Source organism: Aspergillus nomiae (genome assembly GCF_001204775.2).
Source record: "Aspergillus nomiae NRRL 13137 chromosome Unknown contig00097, whole genome shotgun sequence".
Taxonomy (NCBI): domain Eukaryota; kingdom Fungi; phylum Ascomycota; class Eurotiomycetes; order Eurotiales; family Aspergillaceae; genus Aspergillus; species Aspergillus nomiae.
This window is the reverse complement of record NW_015378152.1, coordinates 20976-47760: the sequence shown is the minus strand read 5'-3', so window position 1 is coordinate 47760 and position 26785 is coordinate 20976. Positions and strand designations below refer to the sequence as shown.

Genomic DNA, 26785 nt, shown 5'->3' with positions numbered 1-26785 from the left:
TACGTATGATGTGCCTTGAACTGTGGTCCGATTTTTGATTTAACTCAAATTTTGTGTTTGTGATCTGGCAATGTTATTGTTTATCTATCCTTCCTGGTGACTGAAGTTTACTGTGTATGGTTGTGATTAAATTGATTATCGCTTATGTCTTGTATTGGTTCTAGTATACTCGTCTGACCGATTTCATCTGCGAGGATATGAGTATTCTACTCAGACTGCCCTTGGAGTGTGATCTACTTGCATCATCCATCCGCTACACATCATCGTAATATCGACAGTGGCTAAGAGATGAGTATGCCAGCTGGGTGTCTTAAGCCTAGTAGGCCCTATGATAGAAATACGTCCTCTTTCACGGTGTTTGCTGATAATTCGAAACCATCCTGCTATGTATGTATACACACGCGCCTTTGAAATGACAAACAGCATGTTATATCAGGAATCGTCTATACCACCTCTCTATTTGTAGTATTCAGTAACCCATGACTTGATCTGAGCTACTGCATTGTCAACCACTTGCTTCACCCCTGCGTTTGCATAGTAATCCTTGAGATAGAGGTCCGAGCAGTGAAATCCACCAGGAATGACCTGCACTGGCTCATCAGGTGTGCTCGTTAGTGGGCCACCAGGGCGATGAGTCGATGAAACACCCGAATCGCGCCAAGGATCATATTGCCTGGGAACATGTTAATAAAGTGTTTTTTCGATCCCTCGTTGGGTCGCAAGTTCAGGCTATCCTTACCCATTCACCCAGAGCAAACGACTGGTGTTCCTGTTTTCAGACCACCCTCCTGTCCAACCATTGACAGTCGCAGCAGTCTTTCCTTTTGCACTGCCATACGTGTAACCATTCACCTCGGGGAAGTATAGTGAGCACTGGCGCTGCCAGTACGCTGCATTCACCGTCCGGGGAACAATTGTTGGGACACCGTCCGGGGCACCGCTTGCAACTAAATTTTAGATTATGCTTGATATACAGGGGAGTGAAACTTACTCTTGCCACCAGAAGAAAGGTTCATTGCAGAGAAACCATTGCCACTGTCGATCGACCGCATTATTGACAGAGGTATCCGTAAAGATGGCGCTAGATGGATTGTGCGTGTCGAAGCAGGCCACAGTCCGGTTATCCTTCCAGTATCCGTAGTTGGCGCAATCTGGAGACACAGTCAGATTCATCGATGTAAAGCTCAATTCAGGGTACCTACAGCCGGGAAGAATAGTCGATTTGAACCAATTCGCATACCCTGTAAGAGCTTTCTGCAAGCCAACGCCTTCTGGCCCTGGAACAACGGCTGCGCCGGCTTTGACATTCTGCACCAAATGAGTCAGCCCCATGTATCAAAGAAAACCACAGATGTGGTAGAACCATACCTCAATAGCGTCGCAAAAAGCAAAGAACCCAGAGTATCCAGTCACGAAGGTGTTGTCCTGCCAGAGGTAGGGCCCTATCGGAAGGGCACTGTAGACGTTAGGTCTGCCTCCGACGTTGCGGACTCCTTGCACTTACGCGGCAAAATCATCATAGTGCTCGAGGGCTCCCAGACCGAAGAGCTCTTTTAGAGCCGATTGTGCTGCGGCGGATCCATTCTTCCCAACACTATCAATATGATTGGCAACCAACGAGACATCTCTGCTACAGTTCGGCGCCATGCCATGACGGATAGGATCGAAATATTGCCACTACAACATCTGTGAGCCATCAAACCAACACCTATGGTGAGCTTGTGGCACTCACGAAATCGTCAATAGCTTCAACAGGAGCGCTTGTGGCATGATAGGCCCAGAACGTCTCCGGGGCGACGGCAGCGGTCCAGGCTGCCAAAGCACCACTGTATGACCCACCAACCAGCACCCATGGCTAGTAATTCATATATCAGAAATATGGCTCTTCTTGTTTGGTGATATCGTCTGGATGAGGACTCTATCTTACAGCTCTCGGCGCATTGCTGCTATTGGATGTGTCAAATTTCAACTGAACGGTTTCGGCGAAATAGGTTAAGTCCAGAATGGACTGCTCCAGCGTAAGATACTGCAGCGTCTCGGCTGTGAGTTCCTCATAAGGCGAGGAGTCACCCCAGTAACGGTCTAGATCATCTTTAGACCAATGTTCTACTCTGCCCTAGGGAAATGGCCCGCTCACGCTCAATCAGAATCACAGCGCCCTGAATTTCCTGCGCATACAGACCAGTCAATGTGGTATTGGTGAGGTAGCCCTGATATCCATCGGCGGAGGATTCGCCAGGGGTGAATAATACTACCTACGGTGTCCGGTTAGTGACCATGGTGCTTCCACGCGAGGTATCGCTGCAAGGCAAAAACCATACCGGTGAGCCGGGGCCACCCCAGTACTCCGTACTCCACCAGTAACGCTGCGAGAAGGTCCCCTTTGAGGAGTCATGATGATCTAAGAGTTGGTTGAAGGTTGCCTCTCCTTCAACTACCGAGGATCGCGTCGAGACTGGTCGAGAGACCGGCGGAGGAACCGGCCTGGGCGGATGAATCGCGCGGCTGAGCGAGGGCCACGAGGCAAAGAGCGTGACAACGCCGAGAGGTGAGACGAAACGCATTGTGTCGAGCCCTCTGGTCACAGTGGGACTGATTCAGGAGAAGGGATACGGTTACACCCTCAGTGCAACGAGACATTGAGCGTGGCTACATGCAATGGCACGAGCCTGGGGGGAAGGAAATTAAAAAGCATCCATAGCTTTCCGGTGCCACCGTATACAAGGACCAGCCATCGTATCATTCAGATTCTGGTAGTATGCGCGAACTTTCAAATCTCCGTCGGAGAGCGTCGGACCAGCGCCAGCCATGCAGCAGGCACATAATCTCAACTGTGATAGTGTTGAGCGGACTTGCAGTAGCGGGGACCCGGCTAAGACTAGCAGAGGCAGGTAATTAATCTAAGCGAATTAATTGGAGCTCTCAGCATGAGATTCGGCTTATCGCGAGCTAGCCAGCATCAAGTGCCGGCGTGTTTTAGGTCCACTTCCACTAGGTTCATTTTGACGGACAGTCGTATGCTTCCAAGGGAAAGCCCCTTCGATTCGTAAACAACGTCCAAAGGAACCTTTTCATCAATTTAGTGACTACGCGTTGTGGACCTTCGTGCGATAACCCATTCTGATGGCCATACCGAGATTGAGACAGTATCAGTCGCTTTCAGCGGGAGACGTCGGTGTCGCGCATAGCAGAAGATACAACGTCTTAGATCAGTTCTAGTATTATTATTGAGTTCTTCCCATGAGAAAGATCTCTAATGTTCCGTAATTGTTATGTTGAATCATCAGTGTGAACTTGAGATTCTGTCTGGATCAATCCCCAGATATCAAAAATATATATCCTCGCCGTCAGACTAGTACAAGACTGTTGGGATATACGATGGTGTGTATTACTACAAGAATTGAACGCCCTTGTGAATGCTCTAGTAAGGCTCCATACAGAATCCCGTCCACTCCTCTCTTTCCTTCATAGATCATGATTATTAGTCTCTTCCCTCTTCCCTCCGTCGAATGTCCAAATGGCAAAATGACTAAAACTCCCCAAGACTCCACCGCGTTAGACCCGTTCAGGGAACGAGCACTAAGCTGATTTTCGGGTATCGGCAGAAAAAGTGACCGCCCCAGGATATTTCGGTTGGACTGAACTTGAACGGACACTCATCCTATCAACTGCTGAATCTTGTCACACAGGTCTCGCATCTTGTATGGCTTATGAATAATGTCGTCCATGCCTGCTGCCTTCATCTCCGCTTGCTGCTCGGCCCGGACATTTGCAGTGACGCCTAGAACCGGGACATGCGCCATCCCATGTTTCTCGAGATCGCGAACGGCTCGCGTCGCTGAATTTCCGTCCATCACTGGCATCGCCTGATCCATTAGAATGCAGTCGAATGTACTTTGCTGGACCATAGCCAGAGCCTCGCGCCCATTACTGGCCGCGGTCACTCGAAACCCCATGGACTCGAGCTTGCGTGCCACAATACGCTGGTTGATTACGTTGTCCTCTACCACCAGAACCCGTCGTTCTTTGGTTGCGTCCGGTGGAGGCCGTGGTGATTGGGATGGTTGCTGCTTGGGATACTGAGATTGGTCGGTGGACTGGGCAAGACTGGGACTGTGACGCATCACCTCCGTGTTTCCTGCCTCGTAGGCGATTCGGGCGGTATGTTGCCAGGCCTCGTCTTTGGACGCGCTGGGGGAGACCTCCTTCACATGCGTGATCTCAGGACTGGTAGGAATGGCCGGATTGGTGATCTCGTTTGTCCCTTCCGTTACCTCATGGCTGAGCGCTTGAACTTCCCGGCACAACTCGGCGATGGCCCCCGGCTCTTGTCGAGGTGGCTTGCTCTTGGCGCTCTCGACACTTCGACGAACGGTGAAGAAGAAGCCGAATGTACTTCCGTGACCCTCCTTCGAGCTCACGCCGATTTCGCCCCCGTGTATATGGCAGAGCCTCCGACTGACGTTGAGGCCAAGCCCTGACCCACCGTAGATCGACTCGGTTCTCGGGGTGGCTTGATTAAATCGTTCAAACAGCCGCTTCTGTGCTTCCTCGGTGATTCCAATGCCCGTGTCCTTCACCGCGACCATGATATAGGCCATGCCACCCTCCCCCCACTCGGGCCGGTTCGTCGCATTGCGTCGCAGAGCCGACTCATCGGAGCTGAAGAAACTACGTTGGGTGGGTAGGACGTCGGGCGCACCTTGGAGGCACCCATAAACACTGATATCTTCTTCTCGTTGCCCGCCTTGGCTGTGAACTTGATCGCATTGCAGACAAGATTGACGAGAACTTGACTCATGCGGTCGAGATCAGCGATAATCCAGTCCACTTCACAGTCGGCGTAGGAGTGGTCCAGCTTGTATTCGAAGTCGATGTCATGCTTTCGCAGCTCTGGTCGAAACATGCTTAACGACATGGCCAGATGCTGTCGTGGCTGCACGCGCCGCGGCAATAAGGTGAACATTTCTGCGTCTAACTTCGAGAACGTCAGCACGTCGTCAACGATCTTCTTCTGATGCGCAACGCAAAGACTGATCGTTTCCGCCGCTTGGGCGATGTCCTTGACCCGGATGTCCTGTTGGTCCTGCTGCTGCACGGCTTCCAAAATGTCTTCGGTGCAATGTAGAATGGCGGAAAGCGGATTCCGGACCTCGTGGCTGATCATATCGATAAAGCGTTCCTGTTGTTCCTTCCGCCGTTGCGCCTCCTCGGCGATTTTCTTTTGTGAAATCTCCGCCCGCTTTTCTTCGGTGATGTCGGTGATTGTGCAGTAGGAGCCTCCCTCGGTACCGAGGGGGAGTCCGCGCAGTTCTTCCTCGCTGAATGGCGTTAGCATGAGGAGGCGCCATTGGCATGGCTCGTCGCCCGTACGGTATTCGGTGCGCAGCGCTTTGTTGGCCTTCAGCGCGGTGTCGTATGCCGTTGCCACCCGCTCGTAGTCGCCCCGGGCAATCGATTGTGACCAACCGTCGAATGCCCTGCGCGATCGGCAGGTCATCAGTTCTCGGAAACGGCGGTTCGAGAATAGAATCTCATCTCGCACATTGAGGACAGCAGTTCCGATCGGCGAGATATCTGCCAGCTGCTGAGCTGACAGATTGCCGGGGGACGGAGCCGCCATAAATCGAGGGCCTGAATGGTATGCCGCCCCCAATCCGGGATGCTCGACGACCGCGTCGTACTTTACCGTAGGAAGGAATCAAGGTAGGACTTCGTTTTGACCGAATCTGTAGGACTCTTTTCGGCGTTTAACTCCGCTGGAAATGATTGACAGCGTAGTTGACTTTCAAGGTTGTTGGTAGATATCGGTACGCCACACAAAAAGCTGCAATGGCGGCGAGTAACAATTCCTCTGGCTATACCTGTATCCCGCTAAGTTTCGCCCTCGAGAAGCCGTTCGGACCTTCGTTCAAGGACAACAGGGTTGTCTGGGTCGCGTTGGTTGATGGCTTCAGGGCTTGCATCGGAAACCCTCATCGGCAGTCAGGTCGTGACGTCACCCCACCCAACTCGTATCGTTGGCCACCCCGACATTCGGCTGATGTGAAACTGTACCTGGTCGTGTGTCGTGGTTACCCTGGATATAATTTTCTCTAGCGGCTGTCCTTACCCGTCTATAGAACTCATCGCAGATGGTCAAGGATCTCTAACCCCCCGGTGATTTATTTGTGATACTTAGTCATCTTTTAAAAAGGACGAACAAGAGCAATGTGACACCGAGAAGATTACTGGGAACACTAGGCAATAGGGTCAAGAATCGAATGTGATTTACGGACAGCTGTGCAATCGCTCCTACAGGGCCTGACTTGGTCAAGTACTTGGTTATAATGAAACCTGGGGATGAGTCTGTCGCTCTGTTTTCGAATTTGGCTGTTTCGTCGAGTTAAGAGTATATCATGGCCATAGCTGGTCCCTTTGCCAAACACCATTTTCTGTCTCTGGCACATAGCGTAGCCTATAATGAAGGCGATCATTCGACCCTTGCCAGAATTCCACCGCCATCGGCGCCACGGCATATACTCTCCACTTCTGAGAGCCGTCCTCTTGCCCAGTGGATGCGGCACGTTCTACTTCCGCAATGCGACGGGTGAGCTCCTCGCGGTCCCGGAGGACCTGGCTTTGCTTCGAGGCCATGGCGCTCACCCTCGATTTAAACGGACGTTCGGCGAAGTCCTCCCTGCACTCAGCGTCTGGCAGCTGCCGGGCTGTTCCGCGCAATCGGATTTGCCGACCAACCTGGGGCCAGTAGAATGTCAGGGCGGCATATCCATTGGTCTCCAGCTGCTGAGCTTTCGGGCTATCTGCCTTGACGGCGAAGTGCCAGCCACGATCATCGACATTCTTCAGGATGAGGACTCGAGCGTCTGGGTAGCCTTGTTCGTCAACCGTGGCCAGCGTCATGGCATGGGGCTCTTTGACGCCGGCCATGATCGCCTCGTCCAACCAGTTTTTGAAAGCATCGTGAGGGGTGTCAGGAAAGTGGTCAAACTTCACTTCGGCGAATGGACCTTCAAGGACCGGAAGGTGGCGGAGTTGCGTTCGGATGTTGTTCTGGTCCGCCATATTCTTTGGGAGTGATATCTTGGTTTTGCTCGTAGTCAAGGGCTGGTTGAGGAGTCCCGGACAGGATTGAGGGTCTTCTTAATGGGATCCTCGACTGGATACGAACGGGTGCTTTCGCTTCATAGGTGTAACATGCTGGGTGTTCAATTCAGCTCTCGTCCCGGATAGCAACATAAATAAATGTCGGAGACTGCACGTCGACAGATGAGTCATATCCTGCAGGCATGTCGAACAAATAAAGCGAGAGATTATGTATAATATTTGACTCATTCAGGCAAAACTAGCCTTACTTGGCCACCGATTGAGCTGTCTATACGATGGCGGTCTTGGCAAACCTCGGATGCTGTGGCTTTACTTCCAAGGGAATATCATTCCGATCTGTCCATTTGGTAACAGTCGACTTTCCGGCATTCGTTCGGAATTATCTTTCTCCACACCATGGCGCAGCAGCTTCCTCGAGTTCATTACTCCGGAGTATATAGGAGGAGTCCGCTGTGACAGACATGCGGGGGTGGGGATACCGCAGCCCGTTCCACGGTTCTTGAAGTGAAGCTTTAAGTGTCGCGGTCATAGCTGCATCATCACCTCACTTAAATAGCTTATGCTATCCCCAACCCACCAGCCATGAAGCAGGAGAGCTTTGTATCGGTGATCAACAAACATATTACTCACTATCTTAATTCTATTGAACAGCATTGTGTGCTCTACTAAGTCGACATGCCTGCGGACGCTTTCGGCCAGTATGTCGATATCCAGATCGAAGATGGCATGAAATATGATCTGCGCATCGAAAACGCCCACCTTGACAGGTATGTACGCAGTGCTTCGGTGCTGCCTCTGCTGTTGTTGACATTGGTTCAGCGGGCAATTCTATCGGCAAGGGGACCAGAGCGATATCATGACAGCCGACGATGTGGATGATATGATCATCCGTCACAATGGCGGCATCAGAGACATCTGTTCATGTGGCGAAACCGACTCTATGTCGGGAACCCAAGGAACATTCGATCTCATGGACGATGTGAAGGACGCCCGCATCTGCACGCTGGCATGGAGCGCTCCCATGCAGACGGGAAGACGGAATATGTTCAAGATGCTCAACCATAACTCGAACTATAAAGTTGATATTGGAGATTGGCAAGAGTCCGGTACCATGGGAACCGTCACTGTTGCCATTAAAGATGAGTGATTTTCGATACTCGGACGAGGCCAGTCGCTTTTTCATTTGATCCCCCCCAGAAAAGAGGAAGAAAAAGGAGCAACTTGGAAATACTTAGTTGTCAGTAATCAAGGACTGAAAAATGTTCAAAAAACCCTCATTGCTCTAGTGTCAATTTCATGGAAGGCTTAATGTCACTGCCATTGGTATCATTTATACTCTCACGAGAGCGTGCATAGTCTATAATGCTTGTTGTTCTATCTTTTGATAATATAAACCGCGACACCACAACCAACATGCACCAGGTCAAACAAAGTCTCCCAACTCATGCGAAACCAAGTGCGCCTCACCCAGAACCCCCTTGATCACCAGTACTAATTCATCGATGGTGCCGAGGAATTTAAGATACGCGCTCATGGCCACGCAGAAGCGGCGGTAATGCTCATCCCGCACTGTATCTGGAGAGAAGTCGATCTCTGTCGGGTGGGACTGCCAGTAGTCGAAGGCCCGTCGGACGAGTGGCGTGGGTAGAATCTCAGGCAATGCATCGCCTGTCTTCAGCGCCTGTTCACACATCCCCAGGACAGCCATGATCTCGCCAATGCATTGGTGGTCCAGTAAGGCGGTTTGTTGCGTGAGTCGATGTTGAAACTCGCTCGGGAGGTTACCAGATAACACCAATAGCTGTCCCAGATTACGGTTCATGGCATGGCAGAGCAGCTTCACGCGGCCCAGACTCTCACTGTCGAAGCGGGAGCTCGAGAAGTCGAACCGTAGCATCTCGATAGGGCCGTCGAGCATGACCAGCCCTTCACTCAACTGTAGGGTGATTGACTCGGCGATTACACGCCCATCGTGGCGGGAGCGGCCCCAGCACGATAAGAGCAAGGCATAATGGTCGGACAACGTCCGGATCGTGTGAGATAAAGTCTTGCAGATGTGTCGGGCGGCCGATGGCGGACGGGGGAACAGCTGGACAATCGTCGCAGCAGCAACGCCGATCAGGACGAGAAGTAGCCGTCGCCAAAAGACGGTATAGCCAACTCCAGGGTTGCCGTACTGTGGAATGTGCCTGATTGAAAGGTTAGCAGAGGAAGTGGCGCTATGTGACATGGAAGGAGGGACTCACGTATCATCATAGCTGTATGCCACCACCAGCATAAAAGTGGCACCGCCCATAATTGCCCCTTGAAGTAGGCTCGGGGACACATAGAGACGAATCCACATGAAGATCGCCAGCAACACGGCCATAACGGCCGATAATCCGTAGGGATTGCCAGGACCGTTGGCCGAGCCGATATACCATGCCAAAAGCCCGAGAACACCTCCAGCAACCGTCCCAATCAGTCGCCCGATAGTGGAAAAGGTAAATTCCGACATGTAGACAAGCAAACCGGTTTGTGCCATGATCAACCCCCAGAGGCCCTTTTCCCGATAGTAGAATGCAGCAGTATGGGGAATGACACCGGGGATGCCTAGGGCGATGGTAACAACCACCATGCGTAAGGCGAAGACGCCTTCGTTCGAAGTAAACCAATGATAGGTTCCTAAAATCGCTCGTCCCAGGGCGCTGCGGTGTTTGGGTCGATATCCACGACTGATACGAAGCTTTTCTTGGGCAACTTTAGTCAAGTCCTCTGCCTCGTCGGGATCGTCCTCCACAACCATGGCCGCGGTTGGTGTCTTCGCTTTCTTCCGAAACGCCCAGGAGGCGGCATATCGAAGGCTTGTCGGCCACCATAGCTTGGTTCCTTTGGAGTCGTGGAAAGCCGTCGATACGCGAGCGAGGAGAGCCTCTGTGCGAGTGATTGTAGTACAGACGTGTTCCTCGAAGACCATCCCAACGACAAGTGCTCCTAACTTGCGCTGGTCACGAGAGTCGCCATTTGTCGTCGGTGCGAAATGCCCAATGAGGAGCTCTGTCATATCGTGCAGAAAGCCGCTGTGAGCCTTCCGGAGAGTCTCGAGTGCTGTCTGGCTTCGCTGGTACAGTTCCTCGCGTTCGGTTGGGGACGCTCGTCTCACCCATCGCCGGCAATTGACCATATGAAGGCACTCCCTTGTCACTGCCAATCCCTCTAGACACGCGTCGATAGCCATTGCGCTCGTGCGGACCAGTTCATCGACGACCTCTTGGGACAGCTGCTGGCTGTCCGGGCTGTGCAACCCTTCCAGAAGCTCCACGAGTTGGGAGAGCTGCTGGGCTCCAACCTTGCGGGGCTGCTTCTCGTCCGTGATAACAGCCTCCTTTGTTTGTTCGGCATGTTCGCGAAGGATGTCGTCCGTGCGCGCTTCCCCATGGATCCGACCGATGTGGAATTCAAGCAGAAGAATAATAGCCGCGACGGCCTGACGCATCGGCTCCTTGAACGACGCGACATCTTCGGGGCCCCAGAGGCCTACGGAGAAGTCCAATGGCAGAAAGGCCAAGCCAGGCTCCATCTCTCGATATTTCTGGATAATCCGCGCATGTGTCTTGCGTAGTCGGTCGACGTCCGGTTGCAGTGCTTTCTTCCCTAGCGTGACGGAGGTGAACGCCAGTGGCTGTTGGAGTAGCTCCAAGATATCCTCCATACTATCCAGCACCACATGTGAGGTCGATCGGGGAAAGAAGAGTACCGAACATGCAAAGCCGAGTCCCACACCGATGGCGGCCGGTTTCACGAGCGTCACAGGCAGCGTTCCCGAGAACGAGGGCAGAAGGGGAATAAAGTTGAGAAAGATGTCCGAGATGATGATTCCGAAGACGGAGGTCAAGGCTGCTTTGGGATTACTTGCGCGCAGACGAGCCTATGCATGGTTATTACACTTCTCGCTGGTCAGTTTGTATCACGGCAGAGGATCGCCTACCATGAAGTAGATGAATGTGCAGATGAGACAGAATGTAACCGCCGTGACCCGCGTGTCCAGCATGTAGCCATCGTAGATAAGTTGTTGTACCACACTGGCAGGCGGAAGTCCTGTCGCATTGGCTTGGGCCACCGCCGTCTGTTGCAATGATGCAAGTCGGGCCTGCGTGTCTGCTGCTGGTCTGGCTGCGAAAGCGGCCTTCATCGTGATGACGCCCCATGCCCAAGCCAGACACATTCCAATAATCAGAGTCAGGGCTCCCAATAGGTAAATGAACACGATCCCGGACGGCGGGAGGATCAGGAGGACCATGCTATTGATTCACATCCTCAGCATTGCGATCGAGGGACATATGCGCTCAAAAGAAAGATACAATAATCGGCCATTGGGTAGCTTTACCTCGCAAAGAAAGTCGCGGTGCCAATGCTGGTCAGCGATGGGGTGATGAAGATTAACAGACTCGCCACCCAAATGCCAACCCAGCACCGGAAGAAGACTTTGAGCTCCCGCGCATTGAAGTGATCGAGGAACGCGGGGAGCCGGAAACTCTTCTTCGGGATTGCATTATTCGTATTGGAATCAATAGTGGCCGGTGGAGGCCGTTCGGACATCGCTGAGAGTGATCTTTCTCAGCCTGCGCTGGTGGTCATCAAGGATCCACGAGTGTGACGAAGATTGAAAGATATCTGAAAGCAAGGGGTAGGGAATGCAGAAAAACCTCCCAGTGGGAGGGGGGAATTCATCATTAAGTAACATAAGGCTGGCCTTCCAATAAAGTCCACAGAAAAGTGCAGATCCTTTCTTAGTCTCAATAGTTCCACATCGCGCCCAGGATTTCGGGGTGCAGATCGATATCCGGGGTTGTCTTATGCCGGCATTTATGCGCTCGGCTTATGCATTAGATTACGTACTCGGACCTGGCTAATGCATTAAAGCTGGCAAATGAGCAGCAATGCCAGTTTTTGGGTCTGTATGGTTGACTTTTTTACCCCTTTTATGTCTTCAGGCTATTTGAACATGTTCCTGCTTGGGGCTCTGTGGGTTGGCCCACCTCCTGCTATTGAACTTGGCCTCTATTTATTTCTATATTTGCATCCGTACGACCCAAATAAGATTCTACCCCTTTATGAAAGTGCCACGTTGAGGAATCTCTTTCGCGGGATGGAATGCCACGTTCCGGTCCTTTTCCATAGACATCGCCGTCCCTGCTGTAATGGTATTCAATCACGAGTGACATCTCAACCTCGCGGAGGAATCCGCACAAGGTGACCTAAGCAAAGATGATCGGGAGAAGGGGCTCATATAAATCAATTGAAGTTGTGATGGACATCCGGTAGACTAGTATGCGTAGCAATGAGGCAGTACGGGTATGATGATTCAACCGTTTAAATACTTTTCCCGTCGAAAGGTACAGCCGACCTACTTTGTTATTAGGTGCGCAGCCGGCTGTGAACTGTAGTTAAGGATGGTCGCTGATTGTCTCCTGCAGGTTGGATCAGAACACCATTTGGATCCCTACAGCAGGGCATACGATTAAGTACGGCCATGCTCCAGGCAAAGTTATTCTATGCCTCAGTGAACCTACGCGAGTGTGCGATATCAAGTTGCATCTTGAGGGGCGCTACTATATTAAGTATGTGACATGTTCACCACGTTTAGGAGAACGAAACTATCACTGACCTAATGTGTTCTCCAGCTGGGACGCAACGTTCCCCAGTGACTCACATCGACATTGCAAAGCTTTTTGGAAGGAGTTGCCCTTCCATCACGATGTCTGGAGCTTTCTGCGGGTGTCGGCAGGAAGATCCACAACAATCTTGGGGCCGGGTAATTATGAATTTCCTTTTGAAATGTGCCTTCCAGGACGGTTACCGGAATCTATGACGGGTGTGGATGACTATTATATTCGGTATTCTTTGAGAGCACAGATCTATGGCCGGAAAGGTGAGAGTGTAGTCACATCGAGAGAGATCAGCGTTCGAAAGGTATACGATACGCCTTTGCGTACTGTTCCCACTGTAAGTAACTCACCCTACAAGACAGCCCCAGAGCTTCAGGAGCTAATATTAGGTAGAGCATCGAGAACGATTGGCCGAACAAGATAATGTACCAAGTCAGCATCCCAACCCCGGTTGTCCAATTCGGCGGCAACATACGAGTCACATATCGGTTCGTTCCTTTGCTTAAGAGGCTGCACTTAAAAACCATTAGATCGGTTATCATTGAAACGCACACGGTATCGAAACCAGCTCCTGCTTCTCGATCTCGGGAGGTTTTGGTCGATGCATTTGACCCTCCCACTTGGGAAGATATGGGTTTAACTACCGACGACAGATGCTGGTATCAATGCTCCCGGCTGCTTCATTTACCAACGTCTACCCAGCAGTGTCTACAAAGCACCGCAGCCACGGTCCTGCAGGTTAGGCATTCGATACATATTTCAATCACTCTGTTGAACCCTGATGGTCATCTATCCACGGTAAGTTAGCCGTTTCTATTCACCCAGTCTGGTACACCATCCTTATCGCCGGTAGGTCCGTCTTTCACTCCCAGTATATATACTTTTCTGTCCGCCGGCCAGCGCCAGCCGCCAGGCGCTGTTAGATATTTCGACTTGGGACGAGGGAGAAGAAGTTCCGCCCCAGTATAGCAACCATGTCCATGATGCGAAGCTGGTTGAAACATGCCCAGATAATCCTTCAACATATGACGGGCACGAATCCAACGCAAAGCCCCCCGAATACGCGGTATTAGATGACGCATCCGGAATTCCCAGTTATTGGGATACTGTTTAATCAAGTATACTCACACTCTTTCAGTGATGGCATCGTGCTGTCCCAGAGGAGTCTGATGAAACCCGCGACGGAGGACTAAATTTGTAGCATTTGCCCACAACTGACCCTTTCCGTGTCGAGAGTCAACGCGGCGAATGCTGGGTGCTTTTTTCTATATAGCTCTGGGTCCGAGGCAATTCCAGTCCGTTTTACTATGGATTGAAGCTATGAATGGATGAATTGAGACGTACGATTTATAAGGAAATGGAGGCGGTGCGCAGAAGGAATCCTCCGCTTGAATGCTTTAATCGGCATCTTCTTACGAGACAGAAGTGAGCTCGTCATAGCCGTATTCTGGACGACGACCACCGTCAAGGTGGTTCCGCATAGCTTTATCTACACTTGGACTTCACAAATCTCCTTTGCGTAATGCACATTGAGCCTATCAGGATATTATGGTGTATCATACATCTTTCATACTTAGTGCGGTGAAGTCGTCCAACATGACTGGATACCAGGGATTGAATTGTTTCGTGGCCAGGGGGTCTGGCTGAAATATACCTATCGGCTAAAAGAAAGATCTAGTGTATTTCCAAGTATACATTGGTCTTAAAAAAGACCCTTGCGTTCTTTTTCAAGACTGACCTGTCATTCTGGAGGAAATCAGACGCACAGGCGTGTGTCTCAGGCCACGCATAAGATATATGCATCTTGAAATCAACGATGCGATGTCACTGTGCATGACCCGTCTATTGCAGCATTGTTACACAAGATCAGTAATCCTTGTGCAACAATGTAGTTAATCTTGCAGGACAGGATGGAAGCCTCGTGTCAGATCTCAGGGGCGTCCTCCCAGCTTATTATATACTGGGTCGCATAGCGCCTTCCTACCCGGCACACATTTCAATCGATAATAGGCATTTGTGAAGCAGTCACATCATCATGGCCATCGCTTCTTCTGAACAGTTCCGGAGCGACTTGGTTCAAGTGAGTAAGCTGGCTACAGATTGTATGTCCCAAACAGGGCTTGCTCCCGAGGCTGCCGAAAGAATTTTACAAGTACGTATGGATCAAAGTACATTATCCTCTGGTTCATGTCAACCAGCTAATATGCACAAGTGTCTTGTTCTCACAACAAAAGGCGGAAATATCCTACGTGGCCGTACTGTTCTTGACAGTGGCTGGATGCTGAATGGTCAAAATCTGTCCCCAGTCCAAAACGAGGACTTAAAAGTACTTGGGTGCCTCGTCGAACTACTCAGCGCTGCATATTTGATCTGGGACGATATTATGGACGGATCTTTAACCAGGCGTGGCCAGCCATGCTGGTATCGCCGCGAAGCTGTTGGCATGATGGCTATCAACGACGCGTGTCTTGTGAAATCTGCAATTTACGTCACGCTCAAGGAACGCTTCCATGAACACGAAGCGTATATAGACCTTTACGAGCTGTTTGCTGAAGCATCCCTACGGACTGAGCTTGGACAGCACTGTGATCTCATGTCTTCAGCAAGGTTAGTGGAGCTCGATCAGTTTCGCTGGGATCATTATGAGTTTATCACCATGCACAAAACAGCTTTCTATACCTTTTACCTTCCCGTGGCCATTCCTCTTGTTTACTTGCGCATTGCAACATCTGCGAAGCTAAAGCAAGTATATGAGATATCAATGCTGCTGGGCCTTGTCTTTCAGGCCCGAGATGACTTTCTGGATGTCTATGGGGATGAGAAAGTTACTGGAAAGATTGGTACCGACATCCAGGAACACAAATGCAGCTGGCTTTCAGTCATGGCCTTACAGCATTGCAACGATGAACAAAAGAGCGTATTGAGAAACTGCTATGGTTCCACGAATGAGGATGATGTTGCAAAGGTCAAAGGCATCTTTCAAGAGCTGAACCTGATCAAGATCTTTTATGATTGGGATAAGGAGATGTTAACGAAGATCAACACCATGGTCAACGAGATGGCAGATCTACCGTTAAAGGAGGTATTTATAGAGTTCCAGTCAAAATACTTTCGAGACCCGCGAAGGAGTTTAACCCAGTCCATTGCAAATGATATTGTTACCAATCAAGCACTTGAGAGCCATCTGAATGGCTGAAACACAGAAGACGACGAAAGCAACATCAAATCCTGCGTTTCCTCTCTGGCTCAACGTTGCAAACTCTTCTACCACACAGCACTGCAAAAACGGATGAGAATAGTTGGCTAGGGTAGTTCGCCATAGAGAATCAGTTTATATTTCATATTTTTGACAGTGGGACAATATTATTATGTTGTACATCTTAATATCTTTCTTTTCATGTATATTCTGATCTCTATTCCCGCCCCTCCGAGGGATTCATGTTGTGAATCCAGGTTCTACATGGGAGATGATAAGGGCCTCGTATACTGAATTCATTCTGTTTCTGCCGTTGTTCACGTTTCAATGCAGACCGATTGGAAATCCATTTGGGCTTCACTCGGTGTATGTGTCTTTTCGAATGAAAATGAAAGCAATCAATCTTCCTTCTGAAGTACAACAGTTTCGTCTTGATACCTGTTGTGTTTCCCTTTGTAGTATATCCTGCTCCAGCCCGGTTCTTTTCGCTGACTTCCGCGGCGAGGTGTTATGTCAAACTCTGATGCTTTATGATCGCATGTGCATATTTTAAGTGCAGGGGCATATATGCAAAATTCATCAAATCAATGCAAGCAAGGCATATTGAGGGATCGTCTATGTCTATCCTATACGAATTCGTTTGTCCCAATTCATTGCGGTGATGGTGACAGCCAGCAGCCTCCTGGTCCCTCCATAGCCCTTCGTCAAAGTCACTGAGAGGATGCGACACGACGATGCACAATCGACTGGAGTCTTCGATTCCAAACTGTATGCCACCTGCCAGAAACAGCGATGTTGATGTGCAGCCTCATCGATGGCCTCCTCGTGCTACAATTCAGACTGGGTTGTCTCGGATGGTTGCCGTAAAGTCGCCCAAAAAGCAACGCTAGCATAGGAATACTTTAGACCTTCGGTGTGCAGGGTGTAGATAGGATATCTATAAGCTGTGACCACTCAATTGGCCCTCCGTTGTCTCCTCTGTGTGGCGCACTGAACAAAATGGCTGCATTTATCGCCAAGGCATCCCTGTGCCGCTTGGTCGGTCTCAAACGTTCCACCAGACATATATTTTCCTGCTTGTCCAACGGAAACATATGTCAGACTTGGTGCATTGTTCTTTCATCATGGAGGTTCACTCTGGGAGTCATATAATGTATCGATGGACAGTCCTGGTAAATATCTGAAGCCGGGGGTTGGGTTTGGGAGCCAAGTGTAGGGAGAGGGTGGGGAACGAACTCGCGATGCAGCTAGCAATCGGAGAGACTCAACTCCTCCGGCTCGACGACCGGGGAACTACTGTGGGAGCGGTGGTTTACTATTGCCAGCTGGGCCGTTTGGTGCGATTCCGCCGGTGGGAACTCGGTGGATGCAATGAGCAATTAGGGTTGCCGTCTTCTCTCGATCGGGATCTCCCCATACAGGCACCCGGAGCCACCAGTTTCCGAATCATGTCTGCTGCACCCCAGGCAGATATTTTGTGTCATCCTTGGTTATAGTAATCAATTATGATAAATAGCCTTCCGAATGATAGATGGGAGGATCCGAATAGAGAACATGCGGTGGAGCTTACTCTTCCCCATGGCCGTGGTAGCCGTGGCACAGTCTTCATCCGGTCAAGTCGCCTTGGGTAGGACTTGAATCATGTTGTGGGGCGGCGTGCGAAGCGAGAGTTGTGGACCCAATGCTCCGCCAGGATCTGTCGTGACTCTAACGTACGGACACTCCAGAAGAACTAGTAACGCGTATGCGTGATGTACGGAGAAGAAAGGAGCCTGTTCCCCGTAAATCTGTCAGAAGAAACCCCCAAACGGTATTCATGGGGCGGCCCAGATTCTGTATAGGAATTCGACCTCAGTTGACATGTAACAGGTGGGGCTTACAATTAATTATGCAGTGTGGCATTTCAATTGTGTGAATAGAATATTTGCTTCAATTTCGTGCCGATCGTAGATATGAATAAAAATAAGTGACTAGAGCACTACCCTGGGCAATAGATATTATGTACACCAGTCCCCCACCAGGATTCGTTTAGCTCATCAGCGTAACAGGAAAGGCAGATCAGATCTACAATGCTGCTTCTACGTGCTCAACCTGTTTCACCTTCAGGTCACCGAGGTCGTCCTTGTTCTCCAACTGCGTAATCTGGGCCCCCAGACCCGTGCAAACATACGTAGAGAACTCTCTCGTGGGGATCTTGTTCTGGAACATTTCGTCCAGCTCCTCCAGGGACCGGTCTTTGGTCTCGGGCAGCAGGAAATACACAAAAGCGATCGCGGCAACGGAGAAGCTGCCGTAGATAAATGTGACACGACCGCCGATAGACGCTTGAACGTATGGATTCACGAAGTTGATGGGAACGGAAGTGACAAAGCTGCCGAGCGATGCCAACAGCAGGGTCCGTTCTCGCAATTGCCCCGTTCCGATCTCACCGGACAGGATCCACACACCCGGCCCCCATGATAAACCGTAGAAGACATACCACAGAATGAGCATCGCGACGCACCCGTTCTGGGCCATCGCGGTGAGGTTGGACGTCCCGTATGCGCTGGCGCCACCGACCCCCATCATCATGGCGGCCATGAGCAAAGCACCCACAAGCATGTTGACCCGCCGTCCGAGCTTGTCGAAAGTGTATAGCGAGATGCAGTTCGCCACCAGACCACAAGTCTGGACAATGACGTTCGACTTCAATGGATCCGGAAACCCCAATTGCTTCATGAACGTCACGATGAAGTTGTTGATAAACGAGATACCCTGAGCCTGCTGCAGGATTTGTACACCCATCGCGATGATGGTTCGTCGCAGGTTCACCCCGCGAAAGCAGTCTAGTACACTGGTTGCCTTATGGAATTCAAGCTGTTCTTCGAGCTGGAGTTGTAAGAGTTGGATTTCCTCGCTGGCGTTGTAGTCGGCCCCAAACAGAACTTTCATGGACGCTTCGGCTTCCTGCAGCCGTCCGCGATACACCAAGTATCGAGGGGTCTCGGGGAGAAAGGGATATCCCAGCACGATGCCTAGTGGAACCAAAAGCTGACAGAGAATGACCGTGCTACGTGTTGGTTAGTCAATGCAAGCAGTTCAAGAGCAAATGGGTGCAGAGAAGGCATGACACTTACAGATAGGCCCACTCGCCTTTGATATTCTGGCAGAGGAAAACCACCAGCGTTGCGAGGAAGCCACCAAATGTATTCCAAATCGAGTATGCTGTCAGAAACGCCCCTGGACGAAAATGGTCAGCATCCACCTTCTGTCTGCCGAGAGATCGCTTGAGCACTGTACGAACCTCTAACCTTGGTGGGAGCACATTCGGACTGATACATCGGCACCACATTGGAAGCTACACCGATGCCGGAATACACCACAATACGGCCAACAACCAGTTGCCAGAAGGAGGTGACGGCGGAAGCCTCCAGAACCGTTCCAACGGTCAGAAGTCCCGACATCACCAATAATGTCGGTTTCCTACCCAAATGCGAACATAACCACGGAGCTGCGAGACATCCGAGAATGATACCAGCCGAACCGGTACCTGTGCCGGCCGACTGCTTCTCCGATGGAAGAACGTATCCACCGGTGCTTGGATCATATACTCCGTAATGTTTGTTAAACTGCTCGAGACCTAACGCACCTCCCCACCAGGAGTTGTCAAAGCCGAATCCCATAGCGCCTAAGGAGACTAAGCATCCGATGAATACGAGACGGGCATTGAGCTCCTGATACAGAGCGGACTGCTGGAAGGACCCCAACATCTTGCTGACGGTCGCCAAATCGGCACAATTAGAGTAAGTGGAAGGTGAGAATAATAGATGACATGCACATCGCGACGGTACAAGAGTTTCCGCGGCGTACTTATACTTATCAAGAACACACCACGTCAAGTCGGCACAGCGGAAAGCGGAGCGGTATACGGACCAGACCGATGGCTCATGAGACTAACGAAGCTACCGACGCCATCAGCTTAGGGTTGGCACCGTTCTTGGTAGCCTGGTGCTTCCCCCATACTGTCTATTGGGGATAATTGTACGCCCGCGGGGATTGAGTTGGGAACAACCAGGGCTAACTCCACGAGATTGGGGGAAGCCGGAACCCCCATGGGGCTTTTCTGAGTGGATTAAATTGGCCAGGAGTGAAACTGTGGGGAATGTCTCTCTCGGGCTCGAACCTGAAGTCTTGGAGCTCCCGATGAAACTCCCGATGCAATTCCGGCTTGCTTGGAACTGCCTGTTTCGGCCCGGCCTGGGCCCACCCCGGTTCTTCGTCCTGGCGAAGTAGTTGGTGGCTGCAACTGCCTGTTTCGGCCCACGGTGGATGCTGGTGCTATCCTCGCAACGTGTTCGCATATGTGGACTTCTGTCCTGGGCATGTCGTCATATTTCTTATCTCTCGTGGTCTGGGGATTTGAAATAAGTAGCGAATCCCTTACGGTTCCCAGCAAGGTTGAGAAACTCATCGCATTTCCGTTGATTGACTGCAGAACTCACCATGGCATACGCTGAGCGTCTTCAGACATTTACCTTTAAGCCACGGGTATTCATCCTTAGCGATATCTCCAATGAACCCGACGATGCCGAATCACTGGTTCGGTATCTTCTCTACTCGAATCAGTTCCAGACAGAGGGATTGGTGGCCTGTACATCGACCTGGATGAAAACCAAGGTGTGTCCACAGGACATGCATAAGATTGTCGACGGCTATGAAAAGGTAGTCGATAATCTGAATGCCCATGTACATCCGCAGGATCCCTATCCGACGGCGGAATATATGAGGGGTCTGATTAAGAAAGGCGCTGTGGTAAGTCTCCCTGCAAATATGGGCTTTCCGTCGGTGAATCGACAGCTGACCCAAGTGCGATAGACATATGGCATGTCCGCGGTCGGAGACGATATTCCTCTCAGTGAGGGCGGTCAATTATTACTAGAGCGCATCGAGGCTGATTTGAATGAGCCTCTCTGGATTTTATGCTGGGGCGGCACCAATGTACTGGCCTCGGTCTTGCTCAAGATCCAAAACACCAAGTCCGAAGAAGTTGCGGCAGCACTCCGATCGAAGCTGCGTGTCTATACGATCTCCGACCAGGACGATACCGGTGTATGGATTCGCAACAAATACCCTGATCTCTTCTATATTTGTTCGGTTCATGGATGGAATCAATATGGCATGGCAGCATGGTGCGGTATCTCCGGCGATGGCTGGTATGGATTTGATAAAGGCGGTCCTGATCCAAGCAAGATCAGCAAGGAATGGATCCGAGAGAATATCCAAATTGGACCTCTTGGCTCCACATACCCGGACTACATGTTCATCCCCGAAGGTGATACCCCAACCTTCCTCTACCTCATTCAGAATGGGCTTGGAGTGCCAGAACATCCGGAGTGGGGCTCATGGGGAGGTCGATACATCGCGACGGATATCAGCGCCAAGGGCCTTCGCAATGGACACTACAGTGACACTGTCGATGAAGCGGTTGGGTTAGACGGACGGACGCACAAGTCCAACCACGCGACGATCTGGCGGTGGCGTGACGCTTTCCAAAACGACTTTGCGGCGCGGATGCAGTGGACACTCTCGCCTGAGTTGAGCAAGGCCAATCACCAACCAGTCATCATCCTGAACGGCAGCAAAGGATTAGAACCCTTACATCTCGAGCTAGAGGCTGGTTCGACATTCGAGCTCGACGCCTCGGAGACATACGACCCGGACACAAACGATTCACTTACGTTCAGATGGTATCAGTACAAAGACCCGAGCGCGACACAGTGGTCCGTCCATCACGAAGTTGGACAGCTGACATTTGAGCCACTCAACACCGCTGGAAGCAAGGTCAAAGTAACTGTGCCGCCACCAGAAAAGTGCTGTCTGGAGCTCATTAGTCGCGAAGCGCTCCCTAGAGGGCAGTTATTGCATATCATATTGGAGGTGAAAGACAATGGAACACCACCGTTGACTAGCTACCGACGAGTCACTGTCCAGACTTTGAACGAGAAGCTGCTTGGCGGCGGCGGTGGTGCAGAGGCTATTGGCGATGTTATGAGAGACATGATGTAACACGATGTGATGTAGACAAATTTATTAATTGATTCAAGACATTAACAGATCCTTCAATTGTCCGTTATTTTCACTGCTAGCCACTCACTCCTACGTACTTCAGGGGCATAGTCCGACCCTTCACTGCAAGTACGGCAAAGGTTTCAGTCCATTACTTTATTCTGGTCAACCCACGCCCGGATGTCCCAAAAATTCCGACATTTGTGCATGGTATTGAAATCGACATAGCGACCCAGAGGCGCTGTATCATCTGCCACGATCATTACCGGTGTAACATCAGCCGTGCACATCATGTTTAACCGCAGCGTCTCGAGGCAATGGTCTACGCGGTTGTTAAGAAAGGGTAACGTCGTGATTTAGGATAGATACACAGATACTCACCGATATGCGTGGCTGTAATATTAGCGTGCTCCGGCTCAAACTGGGCCGCTGGATACCCGAATTCTTCCTCGTATTCCTTCTGATAGATCTTTAGTCGGACCATGTGCTATCCGTCTCCGGTCAATAAGTTGTCTCAAGCGAGTGGCAGAATGTTTGACCCACCAAGCAGTGCAGCTGGTGAAACACTTCCAGGTACCCTATGTAACCGTCGCCTTTATCCTCGGGAGTTCGGAGCCAGTTCACGGTGGAAGACTTATTCAGCAACGGGAGTTTCGTCTCTGGGATATTGATGCCCGGTGCTGAGGAGCTCAGCTTCAATCTAGCGACTGCAACATATATTCTCAAATTGAGGATCTGTCATACCTATGAACAATTTTTTCCATTCTGCCTCTGTTGTGTTGGTAGGCCGTCCTCGGTAGACGGACGGTTGTTCAAAATCACCAGCTATGTTATAGGACGTATATCGGATGATCCCTGCTTCTATAATGGGTGCTATTCCGAATTCAGCTACCATACAAAATGTCTATATGTCCGACGCACGTACAGTAGGATGAAAGGCGGGAGGTGCACGCCTGATCTGTAGCGACTGTCTGGTACCTGAACGCGAGAAACCCAAACGTAGTGAAAAAGAAAGCCAGCTGGAGGAACCAGGGCAATGTGCGCGCCAACAAGGAATGAGGGGGAGGAGACAATGTATTAGATCCCACCTGGGCGTATTGCTTCCTCTGGAGTGACACGTGTGCTGAGTTTCTAATGTCCTCTAAGAGGCGCCTCATGGTGGTCGGGCCGCACGATGAAGCTCCAGGCCAGCCTAGAGGGGTGCAAGATAGACAAGAGTGCAATTGCGGTAGTAGGATCGAATGCACACGGCACAAACCCTTCTGTTCTGTGCAAGGATAGATATCCTCGTTGAGCAATGAATCTAGGTATTCTGACTGCATACAGTATATCCTGATTCTTCATTCAAGATCATATTTTAACATCTCCATATCATGTCACCGAACAACGTTACATTGCATGAGATACCCCAGAGCCGTTGGATGAAATCCCTGTTTGGCCCAAAGTGCGTCAATGCCCATCCACGCGTAGCGAAGTGAATAAAGGCAAAATGATCGGAGGACTATAATATCCCGCATGCCTTGAGCGTCTGCCGTGGTTACATCTTCCTTCTCAACAGCGAATTTCTCACCGCGAAGGCCAACACCACACACAAGGACATGCTCATGCCCTTAGGCGTCCTAAAACTCGTATGGCTGTAGCTAGACAATCACTAACATGATGAGTTCAGCGATGGATCATGTTCCCGGACCATTTATCTTGGGTATAAGTCCTGCAGGTCTTAGCTAATCCCATTCATGCAAGAGGAACAATATCGCCGATCAAATCACCTACATGGGCCAAGAGAATATGCATCCACAACAACGCATAATATAGAAGATACGCCGGCGGATACCGTTCCTTGGCGGCTCAAGCCCCTCACACAGGATTTCCTGGTTACTTAAGATCTATCCTAGCGCTTACGTGAACATGGGAGAAGGTCATGAGAATGACAATCTGTTTGGCTTGGTAGGGAAGGGTAGCGTGACTAAAATCAGGATAATGGAGGCAGACCATTTTTCTCAACCCATTCGCGAATCTCCCAAAAGCTCCGACACGTATGCATGGTATTGAAATCGGGGATTCGTCCTTGAAAGGCGTGGGGGTCATCTATAAACACCAACGGTGTCACATCTGAGGTGCACATAAGAGTAATGCGTAGGAGTTCAATACAGTGATCTGAGTATTGCGTTAGTAATCGATGCTAGATAGTGATTGTCTGGCTCGCCAGTGGTGGCAGAAGTACCTATATGAGTCTGCTTAACTTCCTCATTCCCAGGGCCACTTCCATCTGGCCACTCGCCGAAATACTCGTAGTAGCTGTTCTTATGGACCTCCTGACGGAGGGTATTCTAGCCAGGATCCAGTCAATAATTGATTGTACAATACAAGACTGGACAGGGACTTACTATGCAATGTAACTGGTGGAAGACCTCAACCAAAGCAGCAAATTCGTCCACGGCACCATGATCAGAAGTACGAGGAGCACGGAACCAATTCAAACCTGCTGGTCCGGACTTATTGAGTACCTCTAGTCTTTCCTCTGGTACTCCGATTGCAGGAGCTATCTGACTTAGTGTCGCGTCTATGTTGGAGAAGTGGTGCAGCTTACTTTCCCAGAGTCCTTTCCACGATGCTTCTGTCAGATCGTTTGGCTTTCCACGATAGTTCGAAGGTTTGTCAAATTCGTTGGCGAAGTTTTTGGAATCATACTTAATAGACCCTTCTTCTATAAGTGGAGCTGAGGTTTGCGTTAGACTATATCATGATAGTATTATGCCTAAGGCAAGCATGGTATGTAGATGGGGGACGATGAGGGAGAGCATACAGTATGGCGATAGTTGGCGGGTACATTGCAGGGTGCTTGGCTTCATGGTAAATGCCACTAGGGCCAGTGTGAGAGACACGCACAAGGCCAAAATGTGAAGGATCCAGGTCAGACTACCACTCCGCGGGATGAAGGATTCCTCTTTCAAAGAGATATGCTGTTCAAGGAATGACTGGGTAGGACTCGAGCCCTCCTCCGAAGTACGTTCGGGCGATCTTTGAGGTACCATGACTGTCTTCCTTGCTGGTTGCAGCAAAGGCAGGATGTCTGAGATGAACCGATGGAGAACAGGCAGTGCTCGGTGGTATGGCGACTGGTCGGATACTTCTATGATTTAATTTGCTGCGATCAAACAACCATAACAAATAGCGCGCCATGAGACAGATCCTTCTAGCAAAGGATCAGATAACCTGGCGTGGCTTAATGTAACGTTACTGTATTTTGCTCCGGGGCACGGGGATGATTTGCATCCGACTACAGATGTTATGACTGGTTAAGTGACGAAGCTTTCGTAGATTGATTAGGCCATTGAAATACGTCTCACCTATCCTCAACGCTATATAAGTACCCTAACCTTACGGCCCCAAGTTGTCCCATACTGCAAGTGACACAAACCAAAGCCGTTCCAATTTTCAATTTGAAGCCTTTAGCAAGAGAGACTTGAGCGAAAATGAAGACCTTCCTGCCCCTTGTTTCGCTCCTGATGGGTGTCGGCATGACATCTGCTGCCCCTACCTCGAAAGTATGGACGGATCCAAAGCCCATAAGTGCGAAGTATAAGAATTAATGAATGCGAACAGGTCGCCGCTGAAAACGACGTCGCCCCGGAAAGCGCACACTCATTCAATATCAACGCCTACAGTCCGCCACCCGCCGATCACAAGGTCAATGATGCCTTGCACCGCAGGGAAGAGGTTACCCCAGAAGGTGCAAATCTATTCATCATTCATTCCTATGGTGATCGGCCTTCAGAGCGCAAAGTCGAGAATACCTTGGAGCGTCGAAACGAGGACAACGCTGACGGCGCACGTCTCTTCAATGCTATCGAGGCCTATACTCCTTGAGCATGTCGAAACCTGATTATGCTGTGCAGCGTGTGGAGGATTGACGGTGGCTCGGACTATCCGTGTATTCCCATAGCTAGTGGCCTGTGATGAAATAACATATGTATATCGTGGACACGAGGCAGAAAGCATAGTATAATCAAACTGTAGGACAGATAGCCTAGGCCGATGTGAACCGGATTTAGCCTCATAAGCGTGCCAGAATATATTGAGATATAATACCTTGACATCTCTCTGCTGCTTGTAGAAGATCACGAGACCGTCATGTGTCTACCCAGCCATCAGCAAGACCCGAGTCGCTACTACTCAGTTCCTGCATGCAATCAATCTCTTCACACCTCATCCCATCTGTTAATTCTCTTTTTTTGTGAAGATTTATTCAACTTCACTGGAATGATGTGAATGCCATATTGATTGATCAGCCGACGGCCTAAAGGATCTAGATAACTTAACTGATTGAAGCCTCGAGAATGAGGCGCTTTCCAGAGCCAAGATCAACCTCACCCTACAAGCTGTTCTATGAGAACGGAGGCCCTCCCCCCAAGAAGCCAGAACTATGCACCTGGGGTTCGAGACCCCAATGGGCATCAGGCTTTCGCAAATGGTCATAGCGAGTGGCGAAGCAGACTATTCGATATGGTATACCTCACACAAAAGCCAAGCGCATCAATTAATTATAGTGGAGGCTAAGAAGGCGAGGCATGTAACTTCGGGATTGCCCCAATTGTTGGGGTACATGGGTAAGCATTATTAGCTGTTTTATTGTCTATATATGTCATAAAACTGTATATCTAACATTATAAGGTAGGCACTGTCCAATTCGCACGACGTAGCGCGCAAAAGTCAAACATCGCTGTCTTTGGCATCCTCCCGGACGCATATCAATGGGACTTTGGTCGTCTTCATAAAATGGAAAGGT

The 26785-nt window shown here is 50.4% G+C and overlaps 12 protein-coding genes across 12 annotated transcripts; 5 read left to right on the top strand and 7 right to left on the bottom strand.

Moving 5' to 3' along the window:
- Positions 1-456: 456 nt before the first annotated feature.
- On the bottom strand, positions 457-2564 carry ANOM_004202 (putative serine peptidase; the record flags this gene model as incomplete). The annotated part of the gene is made up of 10 exons (XM_015549459.1): positions 457-673; positions 740-940; positions 992-1151; positions 1203-1308; positions 1369-1456; positions 1505-1677; positions 1733-1855; positions 1928-2082; positions 2138-2255; positions 2322-2564. 10 exons carry the CDS (start codon positions 2562-2564, stop codon positions 457-459), a joined length of 1584 nt encoding a protein of 527 aa, XP_015407890.1.
- Positions 2565-3656: 1092 nt separating this feature from the next.
- Positions 3657-5623, bottom strand: ANOM_004201 (putative sensory transduction histidine kinase; the record flags this gene model as incomplete). The annotated part of the gene is made up of 2 exons (XM_015549458.1): positions 3657-4652; positions 4703-5623. The coding sequence occupies 2 exons, from the start codon at positions 5621-5623 to the stop codon at positions 3657-3659; spliced, it is 1917 nt and encodes a 638-aa protein (XP_015407861.1).
- Positions 5624-6396: 773 nt separating this feature from the next.
- On the bottom strand, positions 6397-7065 carry ANOM_004200 (pyridoxine/pyridoxamine 5'-phosphate oxidase; the record flags this gene model as incomplete). Its single annotated transcript, XM_015549457.1, has 1 exon — positions 6397-7065. One exon carries the CDS (start codon positions 7063-7065, stop codon positions 6397-6399), a length of 669 nt encoding a protein of 222 aa, XP_015407862.1.
- A 717-nt stretch (positions 7066-7782) lies between these two features.
- ANOM_004199 (aegerolysin family protein) lies at positions 7783-8254 on the top strand (the record flags this gene model as incomplete). The annotated part of the gene is made up of 2 exons (XM_015549456.1): positions 7783-7874; positions 7927-8254. 2 exons carry the CDS (start codon positions 7783-7785, stop codon positions 8252-8254), a joined length of 420 nt encoding a protein of 139 aa, XP_015407871.1.
- Positions 8255-8530: 276 nt separating this feature from the next.
- On the bottom strand, positions 8531-11685 carry ANOM_004198 (uncharacterized protein; the record flags this gene model as incomplete). Its single annotated transcript, XM_015549455.1, has 4 exons — positions 8531-9296; positions 9354-11014; positions 11075-11387; positions 11474-11685. The coding sequence occupies 4 exons, from the start codon at positions 11683-11685 to the stop codon at positions 8531-8533; spliced, it is 2952 nt and encodes a 983-aa protein (XP_015407872.1).
- Positions 11686-12443: 758 nt separating this feature from the next.
- Positions 12444-13869, top strand: ANOM_004197 (arrestin family protein; the record flags this gene model as incomplete). The annotated part of the gene is made up of 5 exons (XM_015549454.1): positions 12444-12508; positions 12564-12707; positions 12771-13092; positions 13149-13553; positions 13609-13869. The coding sequence occupies 5 exons, from the start codon at positions 12444-12446 to the stop codon at positions 13867-13869; spliced, it is 1197 nt and encodes a 398-aa protein (XP_015407869.1).
- A 921-nt stretch (positions 13870-14790) lies between these two features.
- On the top strand, positions 14791-15951 carry ANOM_004196 (FPP/GGPP synthase family protein; the record flags this gene model as incomplete). The annotated part of the gene is made up of 2 exons (XM_015549453.1): positions 14791-14907; positions 14968-15951. 2 exons carry the CDS (start codon positions 14791-14793, stop codon positions 15949-15951), a joined length of 1101 nt encoding a protein of 366 aa, XP_015407870.1.
- A 2064-nt stretch (positions 15952-18015) lies between these two features.
- Positions 18016-19700, bottom strand: ANOM_004195 (putative sugar transporter; the record flags this gene model as incomplete). Its single annotated transcript, XM_015549452.1, has 3 exons — positions 18016-19000; positions 19068-19170; positions 19235-19700. 3 exons carry the CDS (start codon positions 19698-19700, stop codon positions 18016-18018), a joined length of 1554 nt encoding a protein of 517 aa, XP_015407867.1.
- Positions 19701-20433: 733 nt separating this feature from the next.
- Positions 20434-21996, top strand: ANOM_004194 (DUF1593 domain-containing protein; the record flags this gene model as incomplete). Its single annotated transcript, XM_015549451.1, has 2 exons — positions 20434-20742; positions 20806-21996. 2 exons carry the CDS (start codon positions 20434-20436, stop codon positions 21994-21996), a joined length of 1500 nt encoding a protein of 499 aa, XP_015407868.1.
- Positions 21997-22139: 143 nt separating this feature from the next.
- On the bottom strand, positions 22140-22891 carry ANOM_004193 (oxidase ustYa family protein; the record flags this gene model as incomplete). The annotated part of the gene is made up of 4 exons (XM_015549450.1): positions 22140-22318; positions 22378-22483; positions 22540-22676; positions 22741-22891. The coding sequence occupies 4 exons, from the start codon at positions 22889-22891 to the stop codon at positions 22140-22142; spliced, it is 573 nt and encodes a 190-aa protein (XP_015407865.1).
- A 1077-nt stretch (positions 22892-23968) lies between these two features.
- Positions 23969-25031, bottom strand: ANOM_004192 (oxidase ustYa family protein; the record flags this gene model as incomplete). Its single annotated transcript, XM_015549449.1, has 5 exons — positions 23969-24153; positions 24221-24326; positions 24384-24538; positions 24587-24715; positions 24803-25031. 5 exons carry the CDS (start codon positions 25029-25031, stop codon positions 23969-23971), a joined length of 804 nt encoding a protein of 267 aa, XP_015407866.1.
- A 441-nt stretch (positions 25032-25472) lies between these two features.
- ANOM_004191 (uncharacterized protein) lies at positions 25473-25866 on the top strand (the record flags this gene model as incomplete). Its single annotated transcript, XM_015549448.1, has 2 exons — positions 25473-25544; positions 25603-25866. 2 exons carry the CDS (start codon positions 25473-25475, stop codon positions 25864-25866), a joined length of 336 nt encoding a protein of 111 aa, XP_015407881.1.
- Between the last annotated feature and the right edge of the window lie 919 nt (positions 25867-26785).